The 15,603-nt window shown below is 37.3% G+C and overlaps 1 protein-coding gene across 1 annotated transcript in view; it reads right to left on the reverse strand.

Moving 5' to 3' along the window:
* The window catches only part of LOC135117517 (BAI1-associated protein 3-like), a 55,461-nt gene extending 39,950 nt beyond the window's left edge, over positions 1-15,511 (reverse strand). Inside the window, exons 1-3 of the mRNA XM_064036901.1 lie at positions 15,215-15,511; positions 2,740-3,093; positions 1,644-1,848 (exon numbers count right to left, since the gene is read on the reverse strand). Of these exons, the coding sequence (XP_063892971.1) occupies positions 1,644-1,848; positions 2,740-2,896 (362 nt within the window). The 5' untranslated portion in view covers positions 2,897-3,093; positions 15,215-15,511. The remainder of the gene's footprint in view (positions 1-1,643; positions 1,849-2,739; positions 3,094-15,214) is intronic.
* Between the last annotated feature and the right edge of the window lie 92 nt (positions 15,512-15,603).

The raw sequence follows: 15,603 nt of genomic DNA on the forward strand, positions 1-15,603 counted from the left end.
CCAGTTGCATGAAATACAAGAAAATTAAATTTTAACTCTCGCTCCATGAATTTCTGGTTTCCATTAACTGTGTTTGGAGCTAAGTGAAATACCTTGTTAATGTCGTAAATGTCTTGTGAGCCGTCGAAGCCAATCACGAAACAGAAACCGTCGATCCCTTTGTGTTTTGGAAATTATTTTACCTACCTATGCCGTACCTTGTAATATAATGGCGCTTTGTAGGCTGGATTTCGGCCACGACAACTGTTCTCAAGCCCAGGGACATCTGCCAGGTCAAGCCAAAATGCTAACTTCATGAAAGTGTTGAAAAAAAAACGAGATAGGCTTTTGGACAACTCCCTTTCATGTCAAGTCACTTTTCTGAAGCTCATAATATGTTCTATTCAATAAAGCTTACGAGATACAGTACATAAATCATGTCGCAAATCAATAAACATATTCAGTGATTAATAATGTTATTGTAAGTAGGTCAGCGGGCGACCTGTTGCACGTCCTTGCACGTGTCCCCTCCCCATCCCACGTCACCTACGCAAGTACGCACTACCCCTCATCCCGCGCCTTTTACTTCGCAATCATCGCACCACTGTTGCCAGCTTTTATCTAATTGAAAACCTCTCGTGTCAACTTATGTCAGACACTACCGAGCTAATGCGAGGGGACGACTTCGCACAAAAACTTTGTAACTCGAAATAAGGCTGGCTTTATAACGCCACATAAACTCATCTGACGAGCGCTGGCAGTTGCCGCTCCGCACTAATAAACCTTATCAACGAGCTAATGAATAAAATTTCCTGTGAACCATATGGACTAGTCGGAGTGCCTAATGGATTTTACTAGAGATACGCTGCTAAGTATTGAAATTTTAGATAAACCATTAAAGTAAATGCCAATCTACTGGTTTCGTTAAAAATAATATTGAGTGGCTAGTCACTCTCTCACTCATCCAGAATAAAACCTTCAAAAATACCATATAAATTTCATATCAAATGAAAGCATGAATAAGACACCTGCTGGTTTAATCATGTTTTCTTTACTTCCAAATGGGGCTCCTGCTGTGAGTCAATTCATCTAACGACATCACATCTCTCACATCTTATTTAACACAATGAATTTCTTAGAATTAATATGTATTGCGAGTGTCGTGATGCTCTAAGCCCTAAGCCTTTGAAGGACGCACAAAAGAAAGCCTTTTATAAAAGGTTCATTGCACGTAATTTCAATTTATTGTTCACGATCATTCAAGCTTTACATAAAATTGCGTCTCTTGGACAAACGTAATAAAAAACATCTCCGACAGCTGGTGTTTACCTAAAATACGTTCTCAAGTATTTGGTTTAGGGGACATCTAATCTCTATTCGTGACATGTTTCGTCTCAGGGCCGTGAGGAGTTACCGCTAATTTGCAATTCCCCTCGCCTTGGGAACACGTTAATATCCTTCGAGAGCCTGTGATTTCCCCAATATCATTATTTGTCTTGATAGCCTTTGTTGAGCGGCGGCAAGAACCAAATCTCAAAGATTTAGCTAATCATTGGCAACTTGGAAATTTTACCTTCAAAATTCGATTTAGGTCCGAAAATGGGCTATTGAGGATCACTTGGAAGTGTTGGTTCTATTTAATGAAATGCAGAGGTTTCACTTACCCGGAATTGACAGAGTTGTCAACTTCAGGCCAAGAGAGGCGTCGTTTGCAGAATGCCATGGTGGGTTTCTCCGGCGGCTGCTGGTTGCGAGGCACGCGCAGTGACCCTCCACGGCGAGGTGGTGGCGCGGGCGCCAGGCAGTCCAGCGTGCGGCGCCGAGCACTCAGTGCTGACGCTCCTTCCGTTGGTACCACGCGAGGAAACCCTACCAATAATAAAATGGTTTTAAAACCACCGACTGATAAGTACAACTTAGCTTAAGCCTATGAATAGAATAGAATTGAATTTATTTCCTTTTTAGATAGGTACTGTATATCATACATATTTTATATAATAATTATCTGGTGCTGTGGAATTGTTCAATTAAAGTTAAAGTTGCCTTGAAACGCTAAGGGTTAAATAAGTCAGTAAAAGACCTGACACCTTCTTTCACTTCACCCATATAAATGTTATTCCTATTAATTCGTACGAAATCGTCTCGTTAATTGTCCAAACAATTTTGCGTTTGACAGAAATCTCTAGTAGGTACTTAAGGACAAACACTTTTACCAAGTTCAAAATTTTCTTTCAAAGTTACAATCTTGCAAGAAGAAAATTTTATGACGACACACTTTCAAATCTGGCACACTTTAACTTTTGAAGTCTTTAAGAATTCCTCAGCTTCTAAAACTGCTTCCGTTTTCAAAGTTTGCCAGGAATAAACAAACACGGAGCTTATTACATTATCCAGTACAGAGACTTACGTTCAGTCAACATTTTTAAATTATCCTTTATTTAGTTGATCAATGAAAAATGCAAAGTATGTGCGTTCGACATGAAAATTACGAACCCTTCGTAATAAGTATACTACCGAAACTCGTGTCTATATTACCTAACATTTTAATGAGTTTTTGTTCAAGAATAACAAATAAAAAGTTTAAGTATACCTACATACATTTTGAAAAGATACTGAGACTTATTATAAGTACTTCATATGTGGAGTGGCTTCAAACGCCGAGCTTTAGTGTTTGTATTAACTATTCCAATTACAGGAAATTAATTGTTAATTTTAATAATCAGTATGTCAAAAGCTAATTATGACAGATGACTCGATTACCTCTCATGGTAGCTGTAGATGGTGGCGGCGGGTGCGCCTGCGACTCCTCGGCGGAGCGATGACGGGAGGGCGGCGCGCGGCGTGGCGACAGCGCCAGCCCCGCCACGCTGTCCGCCACGCCCGCCACATACTGACCCAGCGACGTCAGGAAACTCATGGCTGCGGTACACCACTCAGTTGAACAAAGCACTCATTTGAAACCATGCACTGATCAGTCAATTTATTGCAACACTCATTTCATTCAACTCCTATCCAGTCAATTACATGTAACACTCATCTCAATACACAGTACCGTCGGAAACGTTCACGGATTAACTCATCGTCGCACCAGTCCAGATGTAGTCCACACTTCACCTGCAAAGAAAACAAAACATACGTGAACATTGAACACACGAACTGAATTTCTGAAATAACTGTTAATCCTTTTACGTCAGGACGAGCTTCTCCTCTCAAACTGACTTTCAATTAAGCCGAAAGACTTCTGGAAACGGTTGACACAATTGCGTTGTTTGAATAACGACATTCAGGCTTGGTAATATTGCACCGGGTTAATAGGAGACAATGTCAGGTTGCCAGCCCCCCGTCAAACAGTGAACAGCATTATTGAAATATGGACACGAAGGGATATTGCTGTCCATTATTATAAAATCTGCACGTTCCCTACAGAACAGAGGCATTGTCTACACAACAATTGTTTGAGGGCGAGGTCGGTGTCGGACATAGCCTCATCATGTCGGACTTGTACATATTTGTGATACAAGTAATAACACAACAGAGGTACAGCTTTCTTTAATGAAAACTATACCTTTCAGTACCTATTATATAAAAGAGTAATATTTCTAGAAGTTTCTTCTTCAAACATAAATAAAAGGGAAAGGGACATTACATAAATGGATTTATTTTCTAATATTCCCAGTACTCTCCTCGTATGTAAGCAACGGACAGCGGACGTCGAGATCAGCACATAAAAGCATTAGATAATGTTTGTATTGGAAAACACAACACCACCGGATACAATCACGTAACCCAGTCGCGTACAAATCATATGTAATGTCAAATATTTTAAATTAAACATTGTGTCTACTCAGTAAGCAGAATAATATTTAATTAAAGGCTAGCAGAATACGCTATCAGCCGACTGTTCAGACTGCAATGTACGGAGCTCTAATATGGAAATGTCAAGCCTCTTGAAACCCAATTAAACTTTCGCCTTATATTCTTAAATATTAGTAAAATTATTCGATTAAGTATTGGACCAATTGCCAGGTATCTTCAACCCGAAATTCAAGGAATCATTCATTCCAGGAATCTGGTAAATATCAAATATTAAAGGCAGCCTTCAATATTTTCAGGTAATAAATTTAAGCTATAAACATTTTACGATTGCGGGGATTTTTCTCAAAAAGATGCCTTTTGTTACATTTTATGGACACTATAAGATTTTTTATTGAGAAAATTCATTATTTACCCTCCGGCCAGAGTCTGTTCAGTAAAGGTTTGTTTAGATTAATTTCTACTGTTGCGATAAAATGAATACAAAGGAAAACAATATTTTCCACAACAACAGTTACCTACTAATCTTTTTATAAATAGGTACAAGTCTTCGGAAATTGAAATAACAAGCTTTTCACAATTAAGATTGGGCTTTTGGCCAGAATTATGTAATTGGAGGCTGAAAAATGTCGTGCAAACAACTACGATTGCCAAACTTGAGTAAATAAGCAAGGAGGTTCAGGGCATGTTTGCGGCCAGTTACTAGTAGTGAATCTATTATGTTAGGAGCCTGAAGCTCGGCCATAGTCCCGCCTCCTCAGTACTTACAATATTGGGAATTGACCCCCGGCTAGAGCACGCTACAATACGGCCTACTGGGGTTTGATTAGGCAGGGCTTTGTTTAAACGGACCACACTATTACGAGCGACGACCGGTACGTTTCCTTCCCACATCCAATGGTTACTAGGTCGATTATTCCCCAATTCATCTCAAATATAATCAACAACACTGTTGGTACTCAAACTTGTGCAAATATTCAATAATTCACAAATCTCGGAAGCTAAATCGAAGATGATAAGCAATTAAGTAAAATCAATAGCCTTGTAATAGCGCGATGGCATAGTGATCGCTCGCATTCGATACTTTTATTAAAAAGTTAGACTCAAGTATTTGAATTATAAATGAATCAACTTAAGGAAATTGCGTCTTTAACATCAAATCCATTACTCCTGGGGATAGATAACTTTTCAGATTTAATCCTTAAGAATTTTTGAGATTTTGGATGAAGCTAGAAGGCTTGTTTATTTGTATGACTAGGTAAGGTAAACGTACCAATAGTCGTCGGATTTCGGAAATCACTGACTTTGAAGCGCTACTGTGTGTTAAATATTCAATAGGAAATGAAAATTTTTGCATGACGTGATAGAGTATTTATTCATTATTCTAATTAACTAATGTTTTTTTAATAATTTTGATGGGTTTATATACTTATTAAGGCAAAAGTAAAAAAAGGGCGATTTGTACCAATAGTCGTCTGATTTGTACGGATACTCGTCAAATTGTCCCAGTACTCGTCAACTTTTAATGCTAATGTAAACTCTCTGCTCTTGAACATAAGGTTCAAGTTATGTACATTTTTTTGTGCTTGAATTTGTTAAGCATACTTGTGCTTTTGAAATATTAGGTAGGTAGATAGATAAAAAACCAAATTCCTATTTAGATAGCAGGTCATAATCTGTTAGAAGAGCAGGAATTCAATAAAACAGATACATGGTTGCATTTTAATTTATATTCCTATCTATCAAACGCTTGGAATCACAAAACCAGTCTATAAAATATCTATACTAATATTATAAAGCTTAAAAGTTTGTTTGTTTGAACGCGCTAATCTCAGGAACTACTGGTCCGATTTTAAAATTTCTTTCAGTGTTAGATAGCCCATTTTTTATCCCGGTACGGGAAGTAGTTCCCACGGGATGCGGGTGAAACTGCTGGCAGAAGCTAGTATGTTATATTTTTAAATCATAATAACGATGCAGTTATGTGCATATGTAGCACGAGTAAAATAATTACTTTTAAAATATTTAAATTGTAAAATAAAATAATTAGTATTCACAAAAAATAAAAGCCACAATCATTTATATAGCTTTCCGCGAAATAATTACTAACATTCAAAGATATGTAGGTAAGGTTGTCATTTATCAAAACTTCTGAACTACTTAGCGCATGCTAAGTACCATTTGCAAAAATCTCTATAGACAGTTTAAACTGTCTGCTGTCTTAAAGGTATCAATCAAAAAATAAAATATGATTAGGTACAACTAACCGTTCAAACTCAATAATAATCCATAGTTAGCAATAGTTTAGCACAGAACCGGGGATTGTCCTTGGGTACATTTCTATAGTGTATACAGGGATAATCGTCGGTTTTGTGTCCCCATTTCATTAAAGTTGTCTCAAAAGGGCTTCAGCGTGTTGGCTTCGGCCCCACGTTCGCCTCCCAAAAATCCGGGACTCTATAGTCCCGAGGTCTGGAAGAGACATACAGGTATAATATCTAATAAGCCCCACAAGGGCATCTGAGGTGGATGACGGGGAGTAGCGACCCCGCGGGGCTATATATCCGAGTGCTCCGGGGAGAGTATACTGTCCCCCATCTCCGGCCTGCCGGAGTGAAGGTCTCCCGCCTCTTGGCTTGCCTTCATTGGCCGACCAGAGTGGAGTCGCTAGAGCAGGGTTAGCAGCCCTGCTCGGAGGGTAGGTGCCTCGTGCTAAGTGGCGAGTGGGCCGGTGATGCTGGACCCACAGGGAGCTCGTGATCTGCGTTTAAAGTCCGCCGAGGTATCCTCACCCTTCAGCCGCTCATGTACCTGTTGCCCTCTTGTTGCGATTTAGCAACTGATTCCCGGGGGCCCAGTAAGTGAGTTGGCGAGTCTCCACCTGCCATTTTAACATGTATTTTATACATTGTCATCGGCAGGTGCCATAGTTCCTCATCATCATCATCCTCTGACCCTTTTTTCCCAACTATGTTGGGGTCGGCTTTCAGCCTAACCGGATTCAGCCGAGTACCAGTACTTTACAAGAAGCGACTGCCTATCTGACCTCCTCAACCCAGTAACTCAGGCAACCCAATACCCCTTGGTTAGACTGGTGAGAGACTTACTGGCTTTTGACTACCCGTAACGACTGCCAAGGATGTTCAAGGATAGCCGGGACCTACAGTTTAACGTGCCATCCGAAACACAGTCATTGGTGTCATTGCAGGATATACTTAGAAAGTACATACAAACTTAGAAAAGTTGCGTTGGTATGTACTTGCCTGACCTGGAATCGAACCCGCGCCCTCATACTCGAGAGGTTGATTCTTGGCCCACCAGGCCACAACGACTTTTTTTTCCAGGTGCCATAGTTCCTTTATTTTCCTATATCCTAATCCACTAACATCCCTCGCAACGCAATAGCCCAAGTAGTTTTCCTCCATAGTTAGCAATACTTTAGCACAGAACCGGAGATTATCCTTGGGTTCATTTCTATAGTATATATACAGGGATAATCGTCGGTTTTGTGTCACCATTTCATTAAAGTTGTCTTACTTTTAAGACATTAACAAGGCGTTTTAATTTTTTTTGCTGCATCTGATGTTGTGTGTGGGCCCTTGATTTACAGCTTTTATGACTTTTAAAAGGCCCTCTTGCTTGTAGTTTCTTTCAGTCATGATCTGCTATTAAAATTACGATCATGCAATCACTAAATACGGATAATTTTAAATAAAAAAATCTTACTTAAGATTACTCTTTACCCATCAATATCGAATACGACAAGCAAAGAAGTGCCAGCGATGGAAGCTATGTTATCTTAGTTTTAAAACTGATATTAATATTTTTGCGTCAAAACTAATTGAATGACATAATTTTTATACAGGCGCTATTACAGGCACGTTAGGAAGACGCGGTACAATACGCGTGACGAAATGCAGTTATTTCGAACAAAAAGCATAGTGTAAGAACAGTCAATTTTTGTTTGCCACAAATTGTAATCCAAGCGTAATAAAACAAGGGCTAGTGCTAGACCTACTTGTACCCAAAGCGGTAGACCTTAATCAAATGGCGAAGGCCTACAGCGGCCAATATATACCTGAAAAAACACTCGTAGAAAGTGCATACTTATAGAAAACAGGGGATTTAACCATTAAGAAACATATTAATTGAATCGAATAACATGACTGTGTACGTGCATCTAGAACCAGCAGAGTAAAATTTACCCCTAAGAAAAAGCTTAAAAGAAACGCAGTTTTATGAACAAATGTAGTCTTAACCTTAAATATGTTTGTTCTAGACAGTTATCAATTTTGTAAAAATCCTGATATTAGCTATTTATTCGCATTTTGTACTGTAAAACACAAAATATCCTCATTATGACGAGTTTAGGTGCGACTTTTGGGCATGTCCCAGTAGTCGTCATAATAATTGTAAAATTGACGGGTTTTGGGTCAAATGGGAGTTTTGAAGTACCAATAGATGTCACGTTAAAAAAATATATCTTCTATGTTAAAAGTATTCCAAATTGCATATTACATCGCTAGCAAATAAACTTAACTATCTAATTAAACAAAGAAACATACCACAGACCCCACTGGGGTTATGTAAATCAAAACACAAAACCACGTGCTGAGTTTCACTTTTGACAGCTGAACTTCACGAAAAAACGATTTTGTTAGGGCACACACGTTTCAAATAACATATCTTAGAAGCCGTGACTGTTAAAACCCCGTATTGTTATTTCAATTGTGCAATATATTATCAAGAATATGTTGATATATAAACCGGCCCATTTTAAGTTCAGTAGAAAATAATAATAAAAGTTTTAAGATTAATTGACGACTATTGGGGCATGACGACTTCACCCGCGTTTACCTTACCTAAATTCTTTAACTTAGATAATTTCTCGTTGTACCTTGTTGCAATTTTCAATTTCATCCAGGTATAACCATTTATTATATTAAATCGATATGTTGTAGCTTTATGTGCTTTACTTAACGGGATACCTAATAACTTAAATAAAACTAATTAAGCGCTAAAATGTCTACTCTTAATCAAAACGTGTTTCATAAGCACAAATAAATCTATAAAAAGATTAATATTCCCGTCGCATAGTTAGGGCCAACTACTAAAGATCAGCACAGAAAGGCTAAATCAAAAGTTATTATGTTAGTTTGGAAAGGCGCAGTGTGGACAAAAGCGCGAATTTTGCAAATAGGTCGCCTCCTGTTTAAGGGTTAATGAACAAATTAAGGCGGGCCCCCAGATGGCTGCGTTGTTCCCTCGGGGCCACTCTCAGCTTGCCCGCCTTTAATTTCGTTAAAATGAGGTTTTTATCAAAAATTCACACCTAGAATTTTGGTATGCGACGTGTTTGTGAGAAGTATTTTAATTAAATTTAAATATTTCAGACTAAAGTAACTCTTGTCTTGTTTGTTTTTGTAATCGAAAACATTCCAAGTATTTTTGTGAATTTATTCTTATTAAATTGAGAGTGTGATACATAGTGCAAGATTTTCAATTATATAATTATCTGGTTACCTACCAACATTCGTAAAATGTTTATTTTACCTGAAACTAAAAATAAAACTTTTCTAAAATTATCAAAATACCTAATTAATATGTGGAACGTAGGTACATAAGTATGAAGGACATAGCTTACAGCTTTGATTAATACATGGGCTGCCTCATACCAGATGCTCCTGAGATTATTACGGTCAATCAACAATCTTACTCATCTTTCTAACTATTGTTAGACAAAAAGAAGTATAGATAAAGAAAAATGTATCTATTTATTTTTACATCTAAACAAAGTATATTAACATGAAGGTGTACAAACGATTTTCAAACTTCATTTAAAGTTGATATTGGATTTATTTAATGAAAATATTCAATTTTATAAAACCATACTGAAAGCTGGACAGAGTGGGCCGACTCTCTCTTTCAATTAATTGTTTGCAGGAATTTCTGTAATTGGAACTTCATAAATTCATTTTTTACTTGCTTGTAAAAAAAGTACAAGCTTAATCCTTTGAAAAGGTTTTTTTTTTCTTTTTTCTTATCAATAAAGCAGCATCGAAAACATTGTAGGAACGAATTTCGCAATTTGGAAGAAAAGCAATAATCATTGAATCAATCTTTGTCCCATTTTTTATTCTCTAAAGTCAGGAAGAAAATCGACATTTGCAATTCAAAAAATAAATCTGGTATAGCAAATACCAACTCTGAAATGATCCACAAAATAAATCTCTACTATTCAATCTCAGGTTGTTTTCCTGTAACATTCAAAATTTATTTTCCCATTTATAATACAATTTCGTGAGAAAGGACCTACACTTCGTACAGGTAACGAAATTGTCATTCTCAGAACCGTGGATCGAACAATAGAATTAATTATTACGTAAAACAAAACGAAGGTGTGCTTCGGAAACGTAACTCCAAGCGATTCAACGCATTGGAGATAACGCTTGCTAAGCGTTTACATTGAAATATTTGAACGCTTTAATTTGTTACTTAATTCGACTTCATTAATTAATCATTTAGATTAAAGCAATGAAAGATCAATTTGTGTGCCTGCTACCTTTAAAATCAACCCTGACTGAATATGAATAGGTTAATACGCGATTACATTTCATTAAAAGATGGTTCTGTCTAATCAGCCATTGCGATCAGGCCTAGCCCATTACCAACTATACTGAGGTCGGCTTTCGGGATAACCGGGATGAAAAGGCACCAGTGTTATCGCTACATTGTGCGTTTCCTCCAAAACATGTCCACAGCTCGTCTTTATGTTCTCTGAAGTCTATATATCTAGCATGATTTGTGGAATGAAAAGTTCAAATACTCCTCTTGAACAGTAATACAGTTTAATTTTTTTGACACTTATTAAATCCTTATGGAGGTGAAGCTGTTATAATATTTAGAGGGAACTTTAGAACTCTGAGCTAAGAGGGTCACATATTTTATGAGATGACTGTATAAATGGACAGTCATTATATTTTTCAGACTATTTGACACGTACTCGTAAATACAATTCAATTTAATTACACTTCAACATTTGTGGTAACACTCTTTTGTTGACACTCGTGAATGAACACACATTATTTATTTGTCCGTCAAAAAACAATACTCGCCTCGCTCATGTAAATTGGAGCACAACAAATTAATTATCAGTAAATGCAGGTGCAGTAAACAAAGGCCGCTTCGTAATTGCTTCGAAAAACACTCCGGTAATAATGATATAAGACTGGTGAAAAACATAAACGCGTAATAAACTTTAGAACTACATAATCATTATTAAGTTGATTTGGATTAAGACTAAATTGTAATGAGGCCAAAAATAGCTGAAAATGGTAATTTTTATAAGGACTGAGAACACATTTATGCAGAATCATGTGGTCCGATTCAAAGCCGACCCTCACAGAGGGAAAGCAAAAATAGAATAAAATGATTTAACGCGGGACTGATGTTCATTCACAACCACATCGAGTTTCACGCCAAAAATAAAAAGAGGCTCCGTGAAATAAAGGAAACGGTAACAGCACAACTGAATACAAATATATTAATAAAATAAATTACAAAATAATCTTTTGAGTCAGCTGGGTCTTCCTGTGGTTCGTTTAATTAAAGCTTCTACTTCGCGTCGGACGCAGACTTGGCAAATAAACTTTCATGTAAATTGCGACGTCCATCTCCTCTGCCTCTTTTTCATTCGGTTTAGGTGCTTTAAATGTCATCTAAACTGGATTTTATTTAAAATTGCCATATTTCAACGTTTAAGTTTTATTTATTACTAGCTGTTCTTCGCAGTTTCCTCCACGTCCCGGGAAAACCACTTCCCGAAACTAGGTAAAATGTGGAATTTGATCTTTCTCAGGCAGGCTATCTTGTGTACCAACCACTAGAATCATTCAACAGTCAATTTGGCTTAAGAGAGCAATAAACAGACAGACTTTTTGCAATTTATTTTTTTAAGGATAAATATTGTAAGGCTTGCTTTTGCCTCGCCTCACTGACACTAAGGGACGGTCCGTTGACGATGAACATACCTGCTTATAAAAAATCTCCTAATTTATGTATGCTATGGATCCTTCAGTAACGACCGTACATTTTGAGGTTCTTGCATAAATTCATTCTAGTGCTCAAATTGTCTGCTACTCATTATAAGATAGTTTCTGCTGTAGGGTCTAGTTTCCTTTATGCAAAATCGTAAAACATAAGAGGACATTGCTGGTTCGTGACATGTAGTCGCAGTTTTTGTAGCTTGCGCTGGTTACTAATGAGTTCCCTTATAATAATATAGCAATTGTGTTGATAAATTACAGCACAAGTTCAAGTGGACCACTTGTAATGGGCCGCCACTAACTCGCCAGTTAATTACGTGATCAATCAAATGATGAAGCAATATTTCACAACAACGTTATGTCAAAACCATACTACAAAATACTAAGTTCACTTTTGTATTAACTGAAATATTTATTGTGCCATAATATGAACTTAGAAGAAAGAACAAGTTAAGTAACTATGCGGGTCCAAAATTACTTATTTCTACGTATAATATTTTTGCTAACTCCCAACTGACGAAAAGCACGCCCACGCAGGAATCATACAAACAGAAACTGTCGAAACTTAATTCGTCAAAATCCCATAAGGAAAAGAAAATTAGATTACATGAAATGAAAATATCCTGTAGGATTTTGCCGAAGATTACCGAATAAATCTTAGCCTTTACGATACGAAGAAAAATACTGAAACGTGATTAAAAAATATTTCTTGAAAAATATAATATCATGTCGCTTAGCCCTAAACAAAAAGTCGGATGACATAATTCTTCGGCCGAGACAAAAAGAATGTCGTCCTCTTTTATGAAAATCTTGGGCATTTCTTGTCAAAGATTTAAAAAGTCTTCGTACATTTCTTATAGGTTAGGTCGGATACACTAATGAAGTTACAAGACGTTGTTCCGAGAAGAGCTGAGTATTTTACATAACACACGTAAAGTCTGCGGTGTAGTGGGAGTAGGTACTTTTTAGCAAGCGTAATGCCTGTTTCGCTACTGTATAAAAGATCGTTCTAGAATATTTTTAACGTAATTTCCTGCTTTGAAGACTAGGTACCACGTGAGTCTTGGCGGAAGGCAAACGCAGCACTGATTGTCAAAATAAGACAAACGCGACTGTCACTTAAAAAAAAAAGGTAGTACTTTTAATCCAATGTAAACTGATTCAGATGACTTACAGACTGATACGCACTGTGTCATGGTGTTTTAGTTAGAATATAAAAATCTCAGTCGAAGATTTTGAATACCTAATTTTAGATTTTTATCACAGTCTAATCTACTAAATACTCCTAAACATTTAACAATGACTAATTTCAGGTGCCAGATGGTGGCATAAATTAGATTGGGTACTTATATTTATGGCTATATTTCAGTAACATGAAATAAAAGTTCATTATATTGACATCAACCACCAACTCTAACTAAGTACTACTAGCTAAACAGGGGGCTTAACCTGACTTCATAGTACCCCATGCCTACAGTTACCGGCACGGATGTCGGGCTCTCGGCGGAAGAGTGGGGATCGCTTTGCGCACCCGTACGCATAAGGCAATAAGGCAGTAAATCGCTTGTGCGCAGGTGAAGGTCAGGGCTCGACATCCGTGCCGGTAACTGTACATGCATACTATCAGTTTCAAGTCGAGTAAGCAAGCACTATTAAAAACATACATATGTGTATGGTCTGACTATTTTTGGCGCAGTTGACAATCCTGTCAGTCGGTACAAAAATAGCAAAGTAGAATAGAATAGAATATTTTTTTGAAAATTGACAGCTGACAACTGCACATAACATTTTCTTGATTTAAATTCATAAAGTTAAGATAACCGTATGGAATTTGACTTTATGGGCCATAACATTATATGTATGTATGAATCTGAATAGTGCTACAATATTCTCTTAAGAGTACTTTGCAATTAATTATTTGCAATACATTAGGCAGAGTTAAGAAACACGACATCTACCTACTAAAAGAACTAATGACCATAACATTTTGATACAGTTTCAAGAGTATACTGAAAATCTCTCTTCATTTATAAATGTGGTAATTGTAAAAGTAAGAGTAATATTGCTCGTAAATAAATACTAACCTAACTCGCTTCTCACCCACTTCAGAAACATAATGAGGTTCAACCGCAGTATCTAATTTAGTACCATCTTACCTAAACTGAGCCACACGGCTGTACTCAAGATCTCTAGAATAATCCCAAGATTATAAAGATTTAGTTTAAGACCTTACAATAATATTATTAATACTATAAACGCTCTAAAAACGACACGTATGCCGATTGTGGTACACGTAATCATAAAGAATACGTTTCTCGTCCATTGTAACTTGAATTGAAATTGAATTTTAGCCACGAATTCAGATTGAGAGTCCAGCTCCGAAAATTACGAGTTTTCCGACAGTCAGTCACCGTTCCGACGTGTTTCATAAATGGGAATAGTCAACAGTGGAAACGGCAGACGAATAATTAAAAAGAGCGCTGCTGTGGACTTTGGTTCCATCGGCGATTTTATGCAACAGCTTCAAAACGAGCTTTACAAAACCTTCGTTGGGTACATATTTACAGTAGCTTCGCGGCCAACTAGACTATATATTTGTAAATGTTTAATTATAACAAACGTTTGCATGTCTTCATGGACGTTAATAAGCAATCATCTACGTCTGAACACACAAAACGTCACACAAGTTAACGTGTTGACTTATAGCCGTCACGTACAAATTAAAGTGTCCAATCACATCCCCGAGCGGAACGAATGCAGAGCTGCAATTAAGTGGCTCGATGCTCCGGCCTTCACATTTCGGTGTACCCCCACCTACCTACAGTTACGTTGTAAGACAAAGCTAAAGAACATCGCAGATACGGGGCACGTTCAACTGTGCGCTTGTCATGAAAGTAATACAATATAAACAAGTATTTTATACAATTTCATTGGAAAACTTGCGAAGTACAAACAAGAAAATGTCCTCGCTGAGAGAATGTATTATTTGTTTTTGAACGCAGTGTATGGTGGGTATTTTCTTTGTGTTGATTATGTACGGTTCAGGAAAAGCTTTTTATGTTATGCACTTTACCATATACCTATTGGTTTTCAAGAGTGTTAAAATGAATGCGCAAAATGTGGTAAAATAGTTTATTATCAATATTTTACAAAAATAAAAAACAACACACATTACAGATACAACAATACACAACATCACATAACATAAACGAAATATCAAACTAAATGTAAATTGCCAAATAAATAAACTACGTATTAAAAAATAAAGTAACAGAATTTGTAAACAAAACATTGAATTAAGCAAAACATTAAACACAGTTTAATACAAAACTATTAACAAAATATAAGTTGACACTTAATGTTACTTAAGAACTTACCTAGCCTCAAGCGAAATACATTATGAGGGCGCGGAGAATCCTTCGCTATCCGTTGGCACTCTGTAAACTTCGAACGATCTCAGTTCTTTTTCCGATATCCGAACTTAATTTGCGACGTTTAAAAGCTTTTATTTCGGGAGAGATATTTGTTGATTTTTGCGAGGCTCAAATATGCAAAACCCGAATTCAGTACGTGATGAAGCGTAAGTGAGTCGAGTAGTCGGTGGTGGGGCGGCGCGGCGGCGCGAGGGTGCGTGGCGCGCGGCGGGCGGCTGGGCGGCGACTGACGTCCTCTGGCTCGTCCTGCCCGAGCCTCGCCCGGATCCCTTCCTGTTGATCGTGTACGCGACAGGTGATCTTAAACCTCTTTTAATCACTCATTTCTGTTT

This window comes from Helicoverpa armigera, chromosome 11, assembly GCF_030705265.1.
Source record: "Helicoverpa armigera isolate CAAS_96S chromosome 11, ASM3070526v1, whole genome shotgun sequence".
NCBI lineage: Eukaryota > Metazoa > Arthropoda > Insecta > Lepidoptera > Noctuidae > Helicoverpa > Helicoverpa armigera.